At 56.3% G+C, this 14,488-nt stretch overlaps 2 protein-coding genes across 3 annotated transcripts in view; one reads left to right on the top strand and one right to left on the bottom strand.

Moving 5' to 3' along the window:
- Nucleotides 1-14,488, bottom strand: part of LOC116833677 (B-cell receptor CD22) — a 231,375-nt gene that overhangs the window by 172,650 nt on the left and 44,237 nt on the right. The window lies entirely within an intron of this gene.
- On the top strand, nucleotides 257-13,179 carry LOC116833678 (myelin-associated glycoprotein). 2 transcript variants are annotated; one of them, XM_032795349.2, is made up of 10 exons: nucleotides 257-324; nucleotides 2,715-3,083; nucleotides 3,670-3,966; nucleotides 4,311-4,568; nucleotides 4,808-5,068; nucleotides 5,735-6,022; nucleotides 6,777-6,873; nucleotides 7,954-8,053; nucleotides 9,996-10,035; nucleotides 11,104-11,188. In XM_032795349.2, exons 1-9 carry the CDS (start codon nucleotides 279-281, stop codon nucleotides 10,026-10,028), a joined length of 1,749 nt encoding a protein of 582 aa, XP_032651240.1. In that variant the 5' UTR covers nucleotides 257-278; the 3' UTR covers nucleotides 10,029-10,035; nucleotides 11,104-11,188. The 2 variants fall into 2 exon arrangements, with proteins under 2 accessions (XP_032651240.1, XP_032651239.1); XM_032795348.2 differs by lacking the exon at nucleotides 9,996-10,035 and having other exon boundaries at nucleotides 11,104-13,179.

Raw genomic sequence — 14,488 nt, 5'->3', positions numbered from 1 at the left:
CCCCCAAAATTGCTTTGCCCCAAGCGCCCTGAATCCTCTGGGCGGCCCTGCCCTGGTCTCTCCCCGACTTTGTCTGAATGCCTCAGCACCTCCTGCTGGGAGGAATAAATCTGATGTTTGGCTGCATGCTGGATGGGATCAGTCCCACTGTTCGCATAGTGCTTTCTATTGGGTCAGGTCACATTTGTCCTGGGGGTGAGATGGGAAAACACCAACCACACCTCCTCTAAGCCCCTTTTCTCTCTCCCCAGTTCACACAACCTCGCCATCCTGAGAAGATGAAGGCTGCTGGGGCTCTGCTCACCTTGGGGATCCTATTTGGAGGTACTGAGGGGACCCCAAGACAGGAATCCTGTCTTTTACAGTCCTGGCTCTAGAGGGTGGGTTTGAACCTGGGGCTCATGGGAGCTGACAGCTGGAGCTGGTGCTAACTAAGCCAAATGGGAGTAGGTGGCTCATATGCCTCAATGCAAGAACTGTTCACTCGCCCTGCATCATTACATAGACTTAGCCAAGTGGGTGGGATGGTGCATCTGATTGGTTTTCCAGCCCTGCCAATCAGCTCACCATCGGGGGTTCAAATTTTCCTGGCACGTGCGCTGAGTTTGCTGGACCTTGTCTAGCTGTGTTGTACTGAAGGCTGGGTGGTCCCAGGAGAACAAGTTACCACTCCCTGATGCAGGGTGTGTCCTCCAAGGGGGGGCAGCAGGTGGGTGTTTGGGGCAGCTCTCCACATTGGGGGGAAACAGAGGGATGCTCTCCATGGGATACCCCTTCCCCTGCCCCACCAGCCATGATGAGAGCTTGGGGAGGAGTATCCAGGTTCTAACTGGACACTGAAAGCTGGTGGTTGGGTCAGCAGGGAAACTGAGGCACGGGAGGAGTTCCATGGTCAGGTGAGTGCTCATTCAGGTCTAACTTTCCCAGCACGGGGATAGCCCTGAACTAGCTGTGCCAGAAGAGGGTTCCCAAAGGCCCTGGGTTCGGGCTGCGCTCACAGGACAGGGGACTGTGCTGGGGGGACCCTACAGGAAGCCCTGCTTGGTGTCCTTACCGGAGCAGGATCCATTGGGGCGAGTCAAGGAGGAGGCTGCAAGGGTCAGAACTGTAATTTTATATAGGTTGAATTGTACCTGTGGCTTGGGTGGCGTTTAGATATGGCGCTGCCGAGTGTCTGAGAAGTAACTAGAGAGATAAAAGCAGGGTGGCTGGATGGTGGGATAGATGAATGGATGGATGGAAGGTGGGAGGGATGGATGGATAGAAAGTATGTTGGTTGGGTGGATGGTTAAACAGACAAATGGTTGGTTGTTCAGATGGCTGGGTGGGTAGGTGGATGGATAAATGGTGGATTGTTTGGATGGGTGGATGGACGGACGATCGTATGGATGGATGGATGGCTAAATGATTGGGTGGATGGACTGTTGGATAGGTGGGTGGATAAACAGTTTATTGGATGCATGTGTGGATAAATGTTTTGTTGGAGGGAGGGAGGGATGGATAAGTGGAGAGAGGGACAGATGGATAGAGATGGATGGATGGATGGATAGAAAGGGATGGATGGATAGGAGGAGGGAGGGAGGGATGGATGGATAGGAGGAGGGAGGGATGGAGGGATGGAAATGGATGGATGGTTAGAGAGGGAGGGAGGGATAGGTGGAGGGAGGGAGGGTTGGGTAGGTGGAGGGAGAAATGGATGGATGGAAATGAATGGATGGTTAAAGTGGGAGGGACGGATAGAGAGGGATGGATGGATACGTGGAGGCAGGGAAGGTTGGGTAAGTGGAAGGAGCGATAGATGGAAATAGATGGATAGGGATGGATGGATGGATGGATGGATAGGTATAGGAAGGGAGGGAGGGATGGATAGAGGGGAATGGATGGATAGGTAGAGGGAGAGATGGATAGATGGATAGGTGGAGGGAGGGAGGGTTGGGTAGGTGGAGGTAGGGATGGATGGATGGGGATGGATGGATGGATAAGCGGAGAGAGGGATGGATGGATAGGGAGGGATGAATGGACAGGTGGAGGGAGGGAGGGAGAGATGGAAATGGATGGATGGTTAGAGAGGGAAGGATGGATAGCTGGAGGGAGGGAAGGTTGGGTGGGCTGAGGGAGAGATGGATGAAAATAGATGGATAGGGATGGATGGATGGATAGGTATAGGAAAGGAGGGAGGGAGGGATGGATAGAGGGGGATGGATGGATAGGTAGAGGGAGAGATGGATAGAGGGATAGGTGGAGGGAGGGAGGGTTGGGTAGGTGGAGGGAGAGATGGATGGATGGAAATGGATGGATGGATAAGCGGACAGAGGGATGGATGGAAAGGTGGAGGGAGGGATGGATGGATGGATAAGCAGAGAGAGGGATGGATGGATAGGGAGGGAGGGAGGGATGGAAATGGATGGATGGATAAGCGGACAGAGGGATGGATGGAAAGGTGGAGGGAGGGATGGATGGATGGATAAGCAGAGAGAGGGATGGATGGATAGGGAGGGAGGGAGGGATGGAAATGGATGGATGGATAGAGAGGGATGGACAGACGGGTAACAAAGCAGGGACTGGCAGGTTTGGCAGCTGGGCAGAGAAGAGGCAGTGGAGAAACCGACGGGAAGGAGACCGGATCGTGACAGGAGAGGTTGGGGGCAAAGGAGACGGGCGTGCGGGTTCCTGTCCCCACCGCCCTGCACCTGTCGCTCCCGTCTGCCCACCAGGCACCCTGGGTGGGCCGTGGAGCGCGTGGATGCCACAGACCATTATGGCCTTTGAGGGCACGTGCGTGGCCATCCCATGCCGTTTCGACTACCCGGACGAGCTGCGCCCCTCGGCCGTGCACGGCATCTGGTACTTTAACAGCCCCTACCCCCGGAACTACCCGCCCGTGGTGTACAAGTCACGCACCGGCATCGTTCACGAGAGCTTCCAGGGCCGCACCCGCCTGCTGGGGGACCTCCAGGCCCGCAACTGCACCCTGCAGCTCAGCCGGCTCAGCCCCGAGCTGGCGGGGAAGTACTTCTTCCGCGGGGACCTGGGCGGCTACAACCAGTACACGTACTCGGAGCACAGCAACCTGGAGATTGTCGGTGAGTGGGGGGCGCTGAGGCCAGGCCCCTTGGATGGCTGAATCGGGTTCTGAGACACGGGGCCTTTCTCCTCTAGGGGCACCGGCTGCCATCCAGCTTCAGGGCAGGAGACTGGCTGGCTCGGGTGGGAGGGAAATGGGGCATGGGGCTCTTGCCCCTCTAGGGGCTCAGAATTAACAGTGATGAGAGAGCCCCCCCCTCCGTAAATCATGCACCCTGTGCCATGGAGCTCAGCACCCCCTACTGTATCAGGGCGCATTTGGGTCTCTTCTCATCTCTGGAAGGGGAGTGGGGTCTAATGGTTAGAGCCGGGAAGGCGGGGACTGGGAGAAGGACTCTTGGGTTCGATCCCTGGCTCCAGGAGGGGAGTGGGGTCTAGTGGTTAAAGTGGTGGGGTGGAGGGACTTGGAGCCAGGTCTCCTGGGTTCTACCCTTGGCTCTGGGAGGGGAATGGGGTCTAGTGGTTAGAGAAGCAGGAGCCTGGGAGCCAGGATTCCTGGGTTCTATCCCTGGCTCCAGGAGGGGAGTGGGGTCCAGTGGGTTGGAGCTTGAGTCCCTGGCTTCACCCAGCCTCTTCCCTCGCCAGACAAACCCACCATTGTGCCCCCGGCTGCGGTGGTGGTGGGGACAGAGGCGGAGCTGCGGTGCGTGGTGCCGGATAACTGCCCCACCATGAAGCCCATGGTGAGCTGGTTGAACCATGAGGCGCTGGAGGATCAGGCTGTCTTTGGCCAGCTGGAGGAGGAGAGCGGCACCTGGAGCCAGGTGTCCCTGCTGAAGTTCCAGCCCTTGCGGGAGAACAACGGGCACGAGCTGGGCTGCCAGGTCACCTACCCCAATACCACCTTCCTCTTCGAGGCCTTCGCCACCCTGGACGTCAAGTGTGAGTCGCCAGCTCCGCACCCCTCAGCCTGCTTGGTTCTGGCCTTGGCACCGGGAGGGAAGTGGGGGCTAGTGCTTAGAGCAAGAGGAGCCCTGCGGGTTAACCTTGCTGGCATCCAGTGACAGAGAGTTCCATGGATTAACCCCACTAATACCTAGTAGTGTGGCCTAGACCCCCAAACACCCAGTGGCGGGGAGTCCCATGGATTAACCCCACTACTATCCAGTAGCGTGGCCTAGGCCCCCAAACGCCCAGTGGTAGGAAGTCCTGCAAGTTAACCTCGCTGACCTCCAGTAGCAGGGAGTCCCACAGGCTAAGGCTCAGCTCTGCCTCCCCCACTGCAGACGTGCCCCAGATCCTGCAGGTGAACTCGTCCGTGGAGATCACGGAGGGCTCGCACGTGGTGCTGGTGTGCATGGCGGACAGCAACCCCATGGCCTTGCTGGCGTGGTTCAAGGAGGAGGCCGTGCTGCGGGAGGAGCCGTCCACCAACCTGACGCTGGAGCTGGACAACGTCACCCACGCGCAGGACGGGATCTACACCTGCGTGGCCGAAAACGTGTACGGGCGGGTGAACCGCTCCCTGGCCCTCACCGTCATGTGTGAGTGCCTGGGCGGGAGGGGAGTGGGATCTAGTGGTCAGAGCAGAGGAGAGGGGCTGGGAGCCCAGAGTCTTGGGTTCTATCCTGGCTCTGGGAGGGGATTGAGATCTAGAGGTTAGAGTGGGACGGGGCTGGAAGCCAGAACTCCTGGGTTCTATTCTGGCTCTGGTAGGGGAATGGGGCCTAGTGATTATAGTTCTGGGTCTGTGGGTCAGTGAACCCCCGCCCTCCCCTTGCAGACGCCCCGCGCAAGCCGTCAGTGAACTCCTCGGTGGTGGCAGTGGAGGGGGAGTCGGTGACTATCCTGTGCACCACCGAAAGCAACCCCGAGCCCATCATCACCATCTTCAAGGAGAAGCAGATGGTGGCCACGGTGGTCTACGAGAGCGAGCTGCTGCTGGAGATCCCCGCCGTGACCCACGAGGATGACGGGGAGTACTGGTGTGTGGCGGAGAATCAGTACGGCCAGCGCGGCTCTGCCTTCAACCTCACCGTGGAGTGTGAGTCACCCATGCCGGGTGGGAGAGGGTGTCAGGGCTTTTCCCCCACTTCCTGCCTGTCCCAGAGGTGGCTGCACTTCAGCACCAGACAAGCTGTCCCTGGGCTGCGTTATGTGTGGCTGTTCCCCAGCTGCCCCGCCCCAGAGCTGGCTGCATTTCAGCACCTGCCTAGCTGTTTCCGTGCAATGTTATGTGCTTCTGTTCCCCAGATGTCCTGCCCCAGACGAGGCTGCATCTCAGGTAGCTCTCATGCAAACTATCCCCATGCAGTGTTGTGTGGCTTTCCCAAGCTTCCCCGCACCATAGATGGCTGCATCTCGGCCCAGCGAGCTGTCCCTGTGTGGCATTGCAGTGTAGCTGTTCCCCAGCTGCCCTGCCCCAGAGGTGGCTGCATCTCAGGCAGCTCTGGCACAGGCCATCCTTGTGCAGGGTTATGTGTGGCTGTGCCCTGCCCCAGAGCTGGCTGCATTTCAGCACCAGCCTAACTGTTTCCATGCAGCATTATGTGTGGCTGTTCCCCAGTTGCCCCACCCCAGATGAGGCTGCATCTCAGGCAGCTCTGGCACAGGCCATCCTGGTGCAGTGTTATTTGTGGCTGCTCCCCAGCTGCCCCACCCCAGAGCTGGCTGCATCTACGCGATGCTAACGCTGCATCTATCCCCGCAGTCGCTCCCATAATCCTCTTGGAGTCGAAGTGCACGGCTGCTCGGGACACGGTGCAGTGCGTCTGCACTGTGCTGGCCAATCCGGAGCCCGTGATTTCCTTCGAGCTGCCCACCCGGAACGTGACAGTCAACGAGACTGACCAGGAGTTCGTCTATTCCCAGAAGACGGGCTACATGGTCACCAGCATCCTGACGCTGCGCGGGGAGCTGGACTCGCAGCTCTTTGTTGTCTGCTCCGCCCGCAACCTGTATGGCACCAAGAACCAGCAGCTCCAGTTCCACCACTCCAGTGAGTGTCTGCCTTGCTCCATACAGCGCCTCCTGCTGGGAGCGGATTGAGCTGGGGTAGCCAAGAGCTTCCCCTATGGCTAGTGCTCCTGCCCCGCTCCGTACAGCGCCCCCTGCTAGGAGCAGCCAGAGCTGGGGTAGCCAAGAGCTCCCCCCGTGGCCAGTGCTCCTGCCCCGCTCTGTACAGCACCCCTGCTGGGAACAGCCAGGGCTGGGGTAGCTGAGAGCTCCACTCCAGGGCCAATGCTCCTGCCCTGCTCCCACAGCGCCCCCTGCTGGGAACAGCCGGGGCTGGGGTAGTCGAGAGCTCCACTCCAGGGCTAGTGCTCCTGCCCTGCTCCGTACAACACTCCCTGCTGGGAGAGGCTGGGGCTAGGATAATTGGGAGCTCCGCCCACAATCAGCACCTCCCCCCCCCCCGATTCCCCACAGCGCCCCCTGCTGGGAGAGGCCGGGGCTGGGTTATCCGGGAGCTCTCCCCACAGCGCCCCTTGTTGGGAGAGGCCACAACTGGGGTAACTGGGAGCTCCCCCACAGCCAGCACCCCTCCCTCCCTCTCCCCACAGCGCCCTCTGCTGGGAGAGGCCAGGACTGGGTTAACTGGGAGCTCTCCCCACAGTGCCCCCTGTAGGGAGAGGCTGGGGCTGGGGTAATTGGGAGCTCCCCCACAGCCAGCACCCTCCACCCCCTAACTCCCCACAGCACCTCCCGCTGGGAGAGGCCGGGACTAACCCCAGCCCGCATGCTGCTTTCAGACAATCTGATGTGGGCGAAGGTGGGGCCGGTGGGCGCCGTGGTGGCCTTTGTGATTCTCATCGCTGCCGTGTGTTACGTGAGTCAGACGCGGAAAAAGTAAGTGCGGAGCCCCCCAGGGCTCAGCTGTACTAACGAACGGGGCATCCCGGGAGCAGGGTGACGCTGGGGCCCAAATCCAAGCCAGAGCCAGACGGGATTGCAGAGCGTCCTCTTGCCAGCATGAGGCAGAACTGCCCTTAAAGGGAGAACAGCTGTTCTGAAATCCTTTCTGGACCAACCCCAGGCCTAACTGCCATCACTAGGTGGATCTTCTGATCCAGTTGGGTTCTCAAATGAGAGGCGTTTTTACTGCGGCAGCCAGCAAACGGCCACCCACTGAAATAAGTGTCAGTCGCCACAATCGTTTTAAACACGTTTTTGTCGTTTATTTTAGACAGGGCAATTTTGGCAGAGAGAGGACTCCATTTTTGGTACCTCTAAATAAAGGCAGGATAACAATGAACACATGACAGTTCTTCTCTTAAAACTAAGGAGCATTTTTGGAGGAGAAGGATAAACATTTATATCCAGATCGGTAACCCACAATCGCTGGTTAAATGGCATTTCTAATGACTAATTAATGAAGCACCAATGTTAACCCGTGTTTGGTCGTTAGCAGTCACCTACTGACCGGGCCAGGGCATTAGCCATTAATTGATCCTAATCAAAGATGGTTGGTGGGTAATTAATGATTGATAATTCATTAGCAACTATCAGCTACGGCAAACTGCTAACTTTTGGTTATTAAGATCATTATTAAATTATGTCATTAATGCAGATGCAGTTACCCAATGCAGATTGTTAATTGAGTGATGAGATATGTAATGTCATAAGGAGGGTGGGGGTTTGAGGTCGCCCAGTGACAGAGAATTGCCCCCTGCTGTGGGGGTCACCCAGTGACAGAGAATTCTCCTCCCCACTGTGGAGGTCACCCAACAACAGAGAATCTCCCCTCCCCCTGCTGTGGGGGTCACCCAGTGACAGAATCCCTCCCTCCCATGCTGTGGGGGTTGCCCAGTGATGGAGAATCCCCCCCTTGCCTGCTGTGGGGGTCGCCCAGTGATGGAGAATCCCCCCCTTCCCCACTGTGGGGGTTGCCCAGTGACAGGGGTGTCTGTGTCGTCTCTCTCTCCCCAGGAAAAACGTGAATGAAAACTCCAGTTTTGTGCAGCTGGAGCACCCGCCCATGGCGTACGGCGGCGAGTACCGGCCCCCGGGGGCCCTGGACAAATCCGAGGTGGGACGATGGGACAGGCATGACGGGAAAACAGGGAGGTGCAGAGAGTGCTGGGTGTGTGGGTAGGGAGGGGTGTGCGTGGGGGGAATGGATGGATGGAGGGACGGGTGTGTATGGGGGGATAAGTGGAGAGGTGTGTATGGGGATAAGTGGGTGGATGGATGGAGGGGTATGTATGGGAGGATAAGTGGAGAGACAAATATGGGGATGAATGGGTGGATGGATGGATAGAAGGATGGATGGAGGGGTGTGTATGGGGGGGATGGATGGAGGGGTGTGTATGGGGGGATAAGTGGAGAGGGGTGTACGGGGATGAGTGGATGGATGGATGGGGTGTGTGTATGGGGTGGATGAAGGGAGGGGTGTGTATAGTGGTGGATAAGTGGAGGACTGTGTATAGAGGTGGTGGATGGATGGAGGGGTGTGCAGAGGTGTGATGGGGATCAATGGGTGGATGGAGGGAGGGAGGGAGGGGTGGATATGGGGTGGATAAGTGAAGTGGGGTGGAGGGGGATGGAGGAATGGATAAGTGGAGTGGGGTGGATGGGGATGGATGGATAGAAGGATGGATAAGTGAAGTGGGGTGGATGGGGATGGATGGATGGCTGAATGGATAAGTGGAGAGGTGTGGATGGGGATGGATGGATGGATAAGTGAAAAAGTGTGGATGGGGATGGATGGATGGATGGATGGAGGGAGGCGTGTGTATAGGGGTGGATGGATGGATGGAGGGGTGGATAAGTGGAGGAGCGTGGATGGGGATGGAGGGAGGGAGGGAGGGAGAGGCATGTATAGGGATGGATAGATGGAGGGAGGGGTGGATATAGGGGTGGATAAGTGGAGGGGGATGGAGGGGTGGATAAGTGGAGGGGTGTGGATGGAGATGGAGGGAGGAAGGGGTGTGTATAGGGATGGATAGATGGAGGGAAGGGTGTGTATAGAGGTGGATAAGTGAAGTGGGGTGGATGGGGATGGATGGATGGATGGATGGATGGATAAGTGGAGAGGTGTGGATGGGGATGGAGGGAGGGGTGTGTATAGGGATGGATAGATGGAGGGAGGGGTGTGTATAGGGGTGGATAAGTGAAGTGGGGTGGATGGATGGATGGATGGATAAGTGGAGAGGTGTGGATGGGGATGGAGGGAGGGGTGTGTATAGGGATGGATAGATGGAGGGAGGGGTGTGTATAGGGGTGGATAAGTGAAGTGGGGTGGATGGGGATGGATGGATGGATGGATAAGTGGAGAGGTGTGGATGGGGATGGATGGATGGAGGGAGGGAGGGAGGGAGGGGTGTGCATAGGGATGGATAGATGAGGGAGGGGTGTGTATAGGGGTGGATGGAAGGATGGAGGGGTGGATAAGTGGAGGAGTGTGGATGGGGATGGATAGTTTAGATAAAGTTGATCCATCTGTGTTCTCAGGCACTATTTAGTGTCCATAAGTGGAGAGGAAATCTAGCCCAGACTGGCTGGCTTAGCGGGGCGGGGAATGGGATGTGGGGACCTTTCCCCTCTCGGGAACTAGATACGTTCCTGGGGGTTCAGTCTATCAGTGATGATCCAGACTAATGGATGGGCAGGGACGGTGTCTCTAGCCTCTGTTTGCCAGAAGCTGGAAATGGGCGACGGGATGGATCACTTGATGATTCCCTGTTCTGTTCATTCCCTCTCGGGCACCTGGCACTGGCTGCTGTCGGCAGACAGGACACTGGGCTGGATGGACCTTTGGTCTGACCAAGTCTGGCAGTTCTTATGTTCCTATGATCCCGCCCCAGGCTGGTGCATGGGGGTGGGGGAAGGGATTCTTCCACCATTTGCATCCCAGACCCAGTCCAAAAGCTGCGGCTTCGGAGGTGCTCCCCAGAGGCATCCTTCATATGGGGCGGCAGCAAGGGGTCGTCCCCCCAGGTACACAGTGACAGCTCTTCCTTCTCCGCTAGTCTAAGGAGATCTGCTCCCTGGAGAGCCACTGACCCCAGGGTAAGTCTGGATTCCCCAGTCTGTGTCACCCCCCACCAGTGTGCGTCACACCTTGGCTCGGACACGGGGACCCCCTTTGCACCCCAGTCATGCAGCGGGTTGGCTGGGCAGGGAACGGGACACAAGGCCTTTCCCCTGGCAGGTACTGGCTTTGATCTGGCCTGAGAGCCAGGGACTGTTGGGACCATGGTGATGGGGAATAGGGCACGGGGCCTTTCCCCTCTAGGGGGCGCCAGTTCTGGTTTCTATCCTGTTGCTTGGGTAGCTCTCACAGGTCAGCTGTGGGGCAGGGCATAGGGGTCTTCCTGGAATACTGGCAGCCCCTTGTCCTGGCAGCAAGGTCCCTTACAGTGTTGTGGTGTTTTCCCTTCCCTCTCTGCTCATTCCGTGGTCTTGTCTCTTTGTGGCGTAAAATCTTACTAGACACCCCTGACAGTCCTTGCACCCCTGGCACCCCCTGCCCAGGAGGTCTGATTAGGAATACATTCTTTGGAAAAGATCCTGCAGCTATTAGTTCCCCAGGTTAACACCAATAAGGTCCCACAGGCTAATCCCAGTGAGATCAAGTGGCAGTGAGTTTCCTATGTAAACTATGGTATTATTGGACCGGCTAACCCCAATGGTATCCTCCTGAAGCAAATCCAATAGGTTGAGCCCCTAGTATCCAGTGGCAGGGAGTCCCAGTGGTTAACCCCACTAAAACCCAGTGGCAGGGTGTCCCATGAGTTAATCCTATAATATCCAGTGGCAGGGAGTCCTATGTATTAATTCCATAATATCCAGGGGGAGGGAGTCCTGTGAGTTAACCATATAATACCCAGCAGGAGGGACTCCGATGGGTTAATATCCAGTGTCAGGGAGTCCCACAGGTAATCCTATCATATCCAGGCTTAGGAAGTCTCACAGGTAAACCTATAATTTTCATGAGCAGGAAGTCTCACAGGTTTATCCTTTAATATCCATTGACAAGGAATCTCACAGGTTAACCCTGTAATATCCAGTGGCAGGGAGTCCCACAGGTGAACACACCAATCATGCCCAGGCTGATGCTGCTCTGTTTCCCCGCAGTATGAGCGGCGCCCAGTGTCCGACAAACACCTCCTGAACAAGCCCGAGGGCTCCCTGGACCTGAACGTGGACTACGCCAACATTGACTTCACCAAACTGGCTACCAAGGACAGCTACACCCTGACAGAGGAGCTGGCGGAGTACGCAGAGATCCGGGTCAAGTGAGCGCCCCTTGCCCCCCCCCCCCAGTGACACGCCCTTTGCCATGGAAGCCACGCCCACCAGAATCAGGACCTGTCTGTGCCCCCAAATCACCAGGCACATCCCCGCCATGGAAACCCCATCTACCAGGATCAACCCCATGCAGAGTGAAGGTCCTGCCCCGCCCACTACTGGCAGGACGCGCCCCCTGCCATGGAAGCCCCACCCACTGCAATCAGGACCTCCGACTGAATGCAGCTGGGACAGGGGCTGTCTCTCGCTGTGTGTCTGGGCAGCTTCTGGTGCAATGGGGCCCTGATCTCAGCTGGGGCAGGGACTACTATCTCTTGCTGTGTGTCTGGGCAGTGCCTCATATCCTGATGCCCCTTCTTTGACAGCCCTATGGCTGGTTATGTGGGTCTGGCCCTGCACTGGGACCCAGGAAGACCTGCGGTTTAAATCTCACCTAGGCTGCAGATTTTGTACTACCTTGAGGTATGTCCTAACCTCTCTGCATGCCTCAGTTTCCCCAGAATCTCTTAATTTCCCCTGTGCACAATGTGACTTATAATTCCCTCCCACTCCGGGTTTTTGTGAGGCTAAATTTGGAACCGATTGGGAAGCTCAACCAAAGCCCCGTTGAATCGTTAATGATCCCGTTGAGCTATCTCTGTAGGAGCCATGCAAATACCTGTGTAGAATCTCCCTAAACCCATCCAGTCCTTGTTCTAATTCCCCCAGTCTGTCTTACCACATGCCGAGGGAACAACATCCTTTTTCTGCTGCATAAAAGACTTGTCTATGGTACAAAGCTACTTAGACCAGCGCCACCATCCCCAGCCAGGAAGAGGAATACACTATACTGGGATAAAGACCCATCCTACCGGAATAACGGCCCCCACAGCTGTACTGGTGTAGGGAGATCAGCCCTGTCCTAGCAGGATAACGGCCCCCACAGCTGTACTGGTGTAGGCAGATCAGCCCTGTCCTACTGGTATAACTAGATCAGTAGAAAATCACACGTCTAATTGACAGTTATTCTGGGGGGAGGGGGGGTGGCTCAGATGTAAATCAGGAGCCCAAAAAACCCCACAGCTGTAATCTTTGTTTCCCACTGGGATAAACAGGTGCTCATGGTCTGGGTCCGACCCCCTGGAATTCTGTGCTCCATCGGCACCAGCCACCTTGGGGGGAAATTTATAACAAATCGTCATTTATTTTTGGCGTTGTTTTTGTACAGATATTTGCCTGATGATAGAAAACGAAAGAAATAAAAAGCCCAAACTAACAAGGTCAAAGCTCTCTAACCAGCGCTTACTTCTGCCCAGAAACCGCCCCCTAACCTTGTTAACCCTTCCAGGCACCCGGATCTAGGCTCTATTTATTGATTAGCTGGATGTGACATGATTAGATATTAAATAAAATAAAGCTTGAGGCTCTGGTATGATAACAATAAGGCCACTTCGCGGAGCTCTGGCAGGTAAAGGAACCACATGAATGACGTTGACATGACGGCTGGGTGGAAAGGATCCAGGGGCCTCGCGAGGCAGCCAGCCGCCCGCCCTGACGCAGAACCAAGTAACCCCAGACCATCCCCGTCAGGTGTTTCTCAAAACTGGTCTTAAAACCCTTCACTGATGGGGATCCTACAACCTCCCTTGGACTCCCCCTAGAGAGTTAGGAAGTTTCTCCTAATACCTGATCTCAATCTCCCCTGCCCAGAACATGTTTGAAGATTGTTCTCAGGTTCACCCTCAGCCTCCTCATCTCTAGACTAAACAGGCCCAGTTCTTTTAATCTTTCCTCAATGGTCAACTTTTCTAAACCTCTGATCCTTTCTGCTGCTCTCCCCAGGAGCGGCGGAAACTGTCTAAAAGTGTGGGGGGCCATCAGCGCCTGAACCATGGCCCCGCCCCTCCTTCTGAGGCCCTGCTCCTTCTCCTCACCCTCACCCCATCCCTTCCCCCAAGGCCCTGCTCCTGGCCCACCTCTTCTCCTCATGACCCCACCTCCCACGCGCTCCTCTCTCCCCTCCCCTCCACCGGGCACTGACCCTTATGTCTGGTAGAAAGTGCTGGGGCCATGGCCCCATGGCCCCACTGTTCCAGCACTCCTGGCTCTGCCCTGGACTCTCCATTCAGGCCACCCCTTTTTGAACGGGCAGCGCCCCCACCTGGACACGGTTCTCCAGCTTCGGCCTCCCCAGAGCATGTTCCTGCCCGTGTCGTACGTCCGACGCTCCTGTTTCCACAGCCCAGAACGACATCAACTCGCAAATAAAAAAGCTGAAATGGAAACAGAAAGTTTCCATTGACCCAAAAAAGAAAAATTTTTGCTGCAAATTTTCATTTTGCAGGAAATTTTGCCATTTTGTTCTGATCTGGAGCCTTCTTTGGTTTGAAAACGCAGAATCCGCCCCCCTTGCCCCGCCAACCAAAATTTAAATTCAACCAGCTTTCGTTTCCATCTCCCGATATTTGGCTTAGTGTTCCCAGAGCTTTGTAAAAGAGCCACAGCCTAACCCAGAATGCCGCCTCCGTCGATTTACACTAAGTCGTGTGGACAATTCCCGTTCTTGCCTTCTATGTAAATAGGGAAGAATGTAAAAAATAATTGAAGCCAGGATTAGCACAGTAACTTTTTAGTAGCGTGTGTGTGCGTGTGTACGTGTGTTACAGGACAAAATTGTGCCACTGGCTTAGCCAGCCCTGCTCCCAGGTAGAACTAGGCTCGCGAACATATCAGGAGAGCTGGATTAATTCCAAGGTCATGTCGGTTTCGTTGTGTATCGTTGTTCCGTGAGGTGCCAACTGTTTAATGACTTTAACCCAGCAGACTTTGTATTCCCAAGGAAATAAAATGTATTTTACAAATCCACATGGTGTCTAGCGTTGTGTTCCCTTTTGGGGGGGGTGGGGGGGGTCTTCCCAATGCCACAACATGGCGCCAGGGGTGCTGTGCTGCAGGGGGCAGGGTGAGGGCGCTGTCCCCTAGCAGTCAGGGCTGGTCCTGATGCCCCAGAGCGGCACTAGGGGGCGCTGTGCTGCAGGAAGGAGGGTGGAGGGCCTCTTCTCTGGCAGGGCTGGCCCCGATGCCTCAGGGCAGCAGTAGGGGGCACTGTGCTGCAGAGGGTCAGAGTAGGGGCTCTCCCCTAGCTCTCAGGGCTGGCCCCAATGCGAATCAAACAGAGCAAGGGCTTGAAACTGGGTCTCCCATAGCGCCGGCCCCACCGGCCCATTGGCTG

Source organism: Chelonoidis abingdonii, chromosome 11 (assembly GCF_003597395.2).
Source record: "Chelonoidis abingdonii isolate Lonesome George chromosome 11, CheloAbing_2.0, whole genome shotgun sequence".
NCBI lineage: Eukaryota > Metazoa > Chordata > Testudines > Testudinidae > Chelonoidis > Chelonoidis abingdonii.
This window is presented reverse-complemented; position numbering and strand designations above follow the sequence as displayed.

Bases quoted from the DNA above. Each gene is read 5' to 3' on its own strand.
- LOC116833678 (XM_032795348.2), top strand. From the start codon at position 279: ATGAAGGCTGCTGGGGCTCTGCTCACCTTGGGGATCCTATTTGGAG. The intron at 325-2,714 runs GTACTGAGGGGA...TCTGCCCACCAG, and splicing joins CTTGGGGATCCTATTTGGAG to GCACCCTGGGTGGGCCGTGG. The intron at 3,967-4,310 runs GTGAGTCGCCAG...CCCCCACTGCAG, and splicing joins CGCCACCCTGGACGTCAAGT to ACGTGCCCCAGATCCTGCAG.